Source organism: Leptinotarsa decemlineata, unplaced genomic scaffold, assembly GCF_025532065.1.
Source record: "Leptinotarsa decemlineata unplaced genomic scaffold, Ldec_3_MD MMD2_tig00026328_RagTag_RagTag, whole genome shotgun sequence".
In the NCBI taxonomy this organism is placed as follows: domain Eukaryota; kingdom Metazoa; phylum Arthropoda; class Insecta; order Coleoptera; family Chrysomelidae; genus Leptinotarsa; species Leptinotarsa decemlineata.
The window spans coordinates 25,443,047-25,451,468 of record NW_027412688.1 but is presented as its reverse complement, the minus strand read 5'-3'; the positions used below and the strand labels follow the sequence as shown (position 1 = coordinate 25,451,468).

At 33.4% G+C, this 8,422-nt stretch overlaps 1 protein-coding gene across 2 annotated transcripts in view; it reads right to left on the bottom strand.

Moving 5' to 3' along the window:
• The window catches only part of Moe (Moesin), a 115,404-nt gene continuing 106,982 nt past the window's right edge, over positions 1-8,422 (bottom strand). For both annotated transcript variants that reach the window (XM_023156181.2, XM_023156174.2), the window contains 2 exons: positions 4,770-5,027; positions 1-1,312 (listed from right to left, as the gene is read on the bottom strand). In XM_023156181.2, coding sequence (XP_023011949.1) covers positions 1,148-1,312; positions 4,770-5,027 — 423 coding nt within the window. In that variant the 3' untranslated portion in view covers positions 1-1,147. The remainder of the gene's footprint in view (positions 1,313-4,769; positions 5,028-8,422) is intronic.

The following is an 8,422-nucleotide window of genomic DNA, read 5'->3' as shown; positions in this document are numbered from 1 at the left end:
TAGTCCAAATAATATTTATTATTACCCTAAAAGTACATAATTGATGAAAATACTCCTAACAAAATTCCACAGGAGTAAGAGTAGTTTAAGTAGACTATACAAAGGTCATCCATAACTAATCTGTCTGAAATAAATGAATGTGAGTTATATGTAATAAATGCTTACAAAATAATCATGAACTTTTATGGGGAAACATCCTTTTGAAACTTAAAAATAAAACCATTTGCAAAACTTGGAACTTCCCCTACCAAAATTAGAAAAGTTTATTATGAAAAGTTACAACACTAAGAGTAAAATATTCAAAATTAACTACCCTACAAGAAGGCAACACGGTAAATTATGTACACATCATATCAAACAATTTAAAAACATTTTTATTAGATACTTCAAAAGTCTTGTTTTAGAAAAATTGTAGAGAAGGAAATATGCAATCAGTTCTCAGATTAAAAGAAAGCAAGCGTTCTTTGAATTGAGTAAACATTGATATGTAGGATAGACCAACATACTTCAGATACAATAAATATTTTGAAATTGTGTTTCTAGAAAATGTGAGAGGTTTTTTGAAATTATACATCTCACCTTTGGGAAGCACCTGACCTTATGGTGTAGAAAATATAGTAGTTGTTCCATATTATACAAATATTGTTGATTTTCTGGAAAATAACACACAGATTTTTCAACACTCAGGAATATTTATTTTTTGTATTTTAGCCCGATAAACAAATGGCACTAAGATTAATGACAGGAAACTACTTATAAATTGGAATGCTTTCTTTAAAAAAAATTTAGTTTTGCAGATCTGGCGAGTTTTGATTTTCAGTTCAGTTGGAGTTTTACCAAACTTGATTTTATCACAAGTGGAAACACTTCATAACATAGTTAAAATATATATGTATGTATAAAAAGCAATAAATCTAACAAAGCAAAAAATGGTAGATATCTAAGGCCACTTAATCCGAGCCAATAGGCTCAAGTATCTTACATTTCGACAAAGAAAAAGGATAATAATACTTACCAATTAAGTAAAAACTGAACCGAAAACTTGAATTAAAGTATTTGAATGAAATTATCTCGTATTGAGCATTTGAAAGTTTTTAAAGATTTTCAAGAATAAATTCCTAGTAATTGACATATGATTGGCAGAATTTTACATGTTTTCAAATTGATCCACGCGACGCTTGGTGTTGCCCTTACGAATTTCACGGAGTGTCTTGTATTTGTCTCTTCCTTGACGAACATTTTCTCTATGAATTTTGTCCATGGCAGTTTCTTTTGTTTCATCGCGAGATTGAGCAAGATCTTTCTTCAAAGCCTAAAAAGAAAAATAATTTTTATATTGAAAGGCTTAGTATTCGAGTTGCTGAAATATATAAAGTAATAAAAATAATATTATATTCAGAGTCTCAGCTACAACATTTACGAGAAATTGAACTCTCAAACAAGTTAACTCCCAGGCCCGACAGGTTTCTCCATTTCTTTTTTAAAAAATGAATACGCTTCCTTGCTCATCCATTACTGATTGTTTTAATTCATCTCGGTCGTTAGCTGGTCGGTTCAAAGTGGGTGCTTTGTTCACTCACTCAAATCGACCGCCGTGTTGGTCGGTGGTTCAAGCTCCGACTGAATGATCGGTTTTCACTTGCTATCGTCAAACCCGTGTTAGGAATCACATGTTGAAAGGTAAGACCTCGTTAGTCTCGAACTCGCACAAGTTTCGACTTCTGAGGGTTGTCGTTCGTAGGGATGCGACAGCTGGTTAACGGAAAAACAGATTTCAAACAGATTACTGATGCATTTTCCCAGATGTCTAGAAAAATAGTTTCTTTAGACCAATCTTAAAGCCAGGCGAGAGATAAAAAAAATAGAAAATTATAGAGGGAGTGTTATTCAGTCATCCGTACTTGAGTGATTTGACTGCTTGGTCAATGACCAAATTACCTGTCAATGCAAGGAACTAGTAGATGCTCACTAACATGGTTTCATAGAGAGCAGGTCCACATTTACGAACATGATATTGTAAAAATCTGGATTGTTGGAGGCCTTGGAGAAGTTACAGGTTGACTGCATATATACGGATTTCTCCAAGGTCTTCAAAAGGGTGGAAAACAACATATCACTGCAAAAACTGCGAAATATAGGATTCAATAACTACTCAAGAAATGGTTTTGAGTTCCTCAATTAAACAAAAGCAAAGAATTGAAGTACATTCTTACACTTTCGAGATGATTGACATATATTTGGAAGTTCTTCAAGGCTCCCAACGTGCACTATTACTTTTAATTTTTTTTATTAATGACTCGGAAATTGTTTTAAAAAAAACTGGAAAATCAATATAGAATTAAGACGGCATTCATGAGATTGACTCTCTCTCTCTCTCTCTCATCAATGATAAACGAGGGACCCAAATGCAGTCTGTTGCAAAGTGAGGCTTCGACATTGACGACAGTCGAATGGGTTCTGTCATTAAAATTGATAACAATGATTTTTAGCATTCTAGATCGAAAAATTACCAATGACCTTTCATTGATGATGATGAGATTATCATATATAACTTGAATTTTTGCTTTTTGACTTGTTAATTTCATGCGGTTAAGCCAAGGATTAAATAAGGAAAGCAATCGATGTCTTTAGTTTTTTAATTTACTACAAAACAGGTTGAAAACAACATCCACTTTCAAATACCTGAAGCATTTTTTTCCTGTTTTTGCACAGTCCACAACAAATTGGACCACCTACCTATAATAATAAAGGAATCTGATTATTTTCCTTAATATATTCCTCAGCTTTTCCAGAACATAAAATTTTGAATATGAGGATAGTTAGGTACTATAGATGAAAGTTAATGAAAAAAATATGTATAATTATATTTTCAATGTTAAATTATAACAAAATACGCACATTACATCTGAAAATTAGTATCATGAAAAGTATGTTTAGAAACTGAAAGATATGTCATGAATTTTATTGGTGAGAGTATATTATTTATTCATTGCAAGAGGAAAAGGAACCTGATCACTGATACTAAATATTATTAGAACAGATTTTGCTTTTTTGCAATATTATGTATAAAGGTCACTTCATGAAATTTCATTTTCCAGTTTTTTCACATTGAAATGTATTACACTAGACTAACTATTAAAATGACCAATTGTCTAGATCACTTCTAGAAAAAAATTTCAACTTTAGAATTGTCAGACGAAATTACTATTCAAGCAGTACATACTTACATAAGTATGTAGTCCTAATTTTAATGTTTACAGTTGATGAAATTATATTTGGAATATGGCATTAGAGTCAGTTATTTTTCAGTTACTTTAACCTATGTGGGGCTCTTTCTTTCCAAATTTTTATTTCTGGTCAAATCCAGTTATTAGGATATTTGATTATTTGGTACCAATTAATCCGGAAAATATGAGTTCTACTGTACTACATATCTAAATTCACCATAACCAACTAATGAAGAAAAACTACACTATCATTCGATTATTCCTGCTGGCTGTAATCACAACTGGCAGTTTATTATAGAAGATGATTGCATTAAAAAGGAAGTTTTTTTACATTTATTGTCTTGTAACCGGGTATTTTTAATTGATCTCTTTAATTAGTCACGAGAAGACCTTAAAGTCAAGAAAGTTCAAAACTTATTTCTAACTCCAACTAAGGAATAGTCAAAAATTCCCTTTTCTATATAAAAACTGGTTTAAAGCTTCATCAATATTCCATATCAAATATAATTCTCATAATCTGTTTTTGCTCTATTGAATACCCTTTTAGAATCTGTCACGGCAGCCCCCAGACATAATATTCAGGAAAATATTTGAGAAAGTATTTATGTGATATGTACCAAATACACTTTCGTGCATAGTGTTCATCCGATTTATTGCAAAAAATGATTGATTGAGCTTTTGGTATAAACATTATTGACATGAGAATTCCAATCTAAAGATTATTATTATTATTCTGATTTGATCAGTATCAATGTTTGTTTGCTATCTTTGGTGATCTTAATCTTGCTAAAACAGGGTTATATAATCTGTAGCCAGATTAAGTCATTTATATTCTGTAAAAACAGGATGGTACCCAGAACCCATTTTTGGGGATCATATAACTTTCATTTAATTTGGAGGATACTGTAGTTTTCCCAGATGATTCTTGATTCTCTTGATATGATATGATGGCAAGACATTTACATAGTCAAAAACTAGTCAAGTATATTTATAAACTGAAATTGAGAAAAGGGAGAGCAGAAATAGACAATCAAAAACTCAATTCTATAAAAGGTATGAAATAACTGACAGGTTCAACTGTACCATCTCCAGTTTCAAGGGGAGATAATGGGATTCTCGCTGGAAAAAGATTAGGATAAGTTGTAAATTATTATTTGATTAAAAAAAGGGAAATGAAAATGTCTATGTTTTTTACCACTTTTAATTGTAACCAACACTAATAATTGTAACTAATACAATAAACCCATTGAGTTTATCAATGAGTTATTGAGTTTATTGTATTAGTTTGAGAATGTCCATATAGGACGAAACTGCAGTAACGTTAGTTACAATTAAAAGTGGTAAAAAACATAGAAATTTTCATTTCTCTTTTCATTATGATCTCCTACCACGTAGTAACGGCTACATCCATCAATTTATTATTTGATTTCCAATACAATGACAGTCGTTTTTTCCATCAACAGACAATCATCTGTTTCTCAAAGCACAATTTTCTCAGAAACTACTACCTTTGTAAGTAAAATGATTGTGTAAAAATCTCACCTGTAGCTGATCTTGCAAACGTTCATTGCGTTCGGCGAGCGTGCGCCTATCTTCGATGGGATCGACAATGTTCTCGTCAGTACTGAGATCTTTGCTGACATCACCGTTGACCAATTCGTCATCTTCGTTATGATCGTTCTCCTCCAAATGCCCCTTGGTGGCATTGGCGATCTGCTGCTGTTTCAGCTCTTCCTCCTTACGACGAGCCTCTTCCACTTCTTCTTGGAGACGTTTGGTTTCGGAATCCTTCAGCTCGACCTAAAAACAGAATAGGAAAAAATGTTGAAGGCTTAGAATGAACTTGAAAAATTTAAATTATAATACTACTAGTATGGTATCTGTTCTGAATTTGAATACAGCACAAAGTTGTGCAAAATGTTAGTTTTTCTTCAAATGTTATTAGTTCAATCATTGTTCATTCAATCATTGAGCTATGGTTAGAATTTTGTAGCTCATACGTCAAAGTATCATCAATACAAAAAAGATATCACGATGTATGGTGGAAGCCAAACCTGGAGAAAGTTGTAGAGAAATATTTGTTTGGTTAGGTATTTTAACTTTTATAACTTTAGGTGATGAAAAGGACATTTCAGTCAGTAATAAGTCTATTAGCTTGTGTCTGCCTGAGGGTGGGGAGCCAGTAGTTTCAATAAACTCAGCACCGCTCATTATTCACAACGGATTCAATATCAACCGGAGCATAAGGCAGCACTGGTGTCCCATTAACAATATAAGACTGCTGAAGGTGGAAATATAGCACTCTTAGGGCCGCATTATGTAGATGAATCTAGGCCGAGATCCCATATGCTGGAAATGCCGACAGAAGATGTGAAAAGTCTCAGGCACCTCATGGCAGGCCCTGCATCTGGTGTCGAAGACCTCTATACCCGTCACGCAACTACGGTGATGGGTATAGAGTTCTTGATATTTCGGTCGTACTATTTTATATGGTTTTTGAATCTTCTGTAGAGTTTAATTTAAATATCTTGTGTACACTATCAATTTTGGGGTTCATAATTTCAATAAATATTTATATACTCATTTCTCAGTTGAAAATTAAGTAATATATTTTTGGAATATTAGTCCACAGGAATATCTAACACCTGGTAAAAATTTAGAAGAAGTGTTTCACGAAACTTCAAATTATAAAAAACTTACAATGATTTTTTTATTCAGATGTTTTGTTACTTTGAAAGCTTACTGTAAAAAAAATGTTCTACACTAAGCCCTATGTAAAATCCCTTTGCCGAACGCTTCACGATAAACATCTCAAATAGTCCAGTCATTTTAGGGGGTTTGCCTAGGAAAGTGGACATACCCAGCTGTAAATTTGTAAAACCTTTGTATTTTTGTATCATAAAAGTATAAACAGATAAAATAATTGAAAGAATAATGAGTTTAAATTTCAATTTTCTTCTTCTTCATCGTCGTCATCTTCTCGCAGCTGTAAAAATTCAAGGGCGTTATCATCTTCATTGTCATCTTCACCCAGATTCATTTCCAATTCTTCCATGATTTCTGGATCAAAGGACCTATCTTCGTTAACATCGGTCTCATATGGTACAAGCATTGAGACAAACTTGCCCACTACATTGGTCACAAGCTTAAGAGCATTGCAACCCCGCTTTCCTGCATCCACATCTTGAACCACAACCACTTTTGCAGTTACAGAATATCATATTGAGTAACTCATCTGGAGCAGGTTGTAAAATGGTCATGATAGGTTCTAGCAATCCATTACGCATTGTCCAACCCCATTCCTGGGGTTCCAAATCATGTCCTAACCAAGTTTGAACTTGGTAATAAACACGATTAAAATGTTGGTGAGCTGCTCCACTTGTTGGTGGGATATTTGATAACTGCACAGGTTTATTGATCTTTGTTAGCTTGACATATTGTGCATAACGAAGATGATTGATGGTATCTTCAGATTTTGAAGTATTATAAACAGCTAATAAAGTTTGCAATCCACTATCAAATAATCTTTGAACCGGGCAGTTTTCTTCTTTAAATGCTGCGGCAAGTTCATCCAAATTAGATAGTTTCTTGAATGTTCTTAAATACGTTTTTTTTTCCTTTTTTAAAGAGCGCAGAAGTCGTATCACAGCCGCTTAAAGCGTGAAGGAACAAAATGTGTTTTTAGAACTTGAATATTTGTCGAAACTTTTAGAGGAGTATATTTCCATTTTCACATTTGCTTTGCCAACTTTTTTAAAGAAAATTTCTTGTTCAAGAGATAGTATACGCCCAATTCAAATCACAAGTAAATCAATATCTTCACCGACTATAATTGCTGTTCTTTGACGTTTAGATTCTTCAATAGCTGTCTCAATAATGAGAACATCCGCATCATCTCTGGCCTGTTTAGTGTTGATGTATTTGTTGATAAAAAATGAAAATTATTTATAATTATTTATTGAGTAATAATTTATAAACCTCAAATGAGCTGATTTCGATTGGGACAACCAGTTGATTTTAAATGATATTTAATCTGCGCTCGCGCTGCCCTCTATCTCAAAAACGATTCAACGTATGGAAAAATGTTTGAAACAATAATAATATAATAAATACAATTAGCATAAATCCATTGGAAACGAGATATTGGCAAAAAACGTGCAAAAAGTCGTTTTTTTGACTTTTGACCCCCAATTTTTGAAGTTGCGGCCGTCGAATTATATGTGAATTTTAAGAATACTTTTATGATGCCAAAATACAAAGTTTATATAAATTTAGAGCTGGGTATGTCAATTTTCCGAAATACAGGCCTAAATCAACCTAAAATGAGTGGATAAAATGTTCTCTAGTGTACAGGCTGTCTCCAACACCATCTACACCACTGTCAGCAGCCATGAAAAACCTCCTATATGTTGTCCTGAACAGAGCGTAGCAGATTACTAGTTGACTTTGAAAGTCACGGCATTCTGGGAATGCCGCCAATAGTTAACTACAACCTGCCTTATATAGTCCTGATCCCAAATAAAGAAGATGGAATTCTCTTGGAGAAGGAAATACTGAAATTAGATGGCTGTTGGTTCGAAGATGGATAAAAAACCCCAGGTTCTTGTGCAGTTGTATAATCACAGACCAAAGATAAAGATATTTGTATGCCATGATCCTATGCGACCATATTTCTGATGGAAGTATACATGAGATTGGCTGAAACCTCACACAAATCAATACAAATATTCTCGGATAGCCACTAGGACTCAACAAAAAACCTCCAAGTTGGTATTGAACTACCAAAAAACTGCTCCTCAATAGTAAGACAAATTGTCTTTAGTCTGGATTCCTGTCTACACTGGCCTGGATAGTAATGAAGATGCCGACTTCGTTGCAAGAAAAGGATTTTATTGCACCAGAATCTATTATTATCATTAGTTTTGCTGAACACCTGAAGTGCAAGAATTCACATTCACATACTATGAAAATACTTGAGCTATTGTATAGCAAAACACAAGTTGCGGTTTTGAGAACCGAATTATTACTCCTTTACTCATTTCTGACCGACTTTGTGATTTACTATACACTGTGGACGTAAATAGCCCCCTCGACCCTGTTAATTTTTGAAAGGACCATGATATCAAGGTCAGACAAAATTCACATAAAAAGGTATCATTTTCAGTACTTTTTGGTGAGAGGTGTTTTGGTGTTGC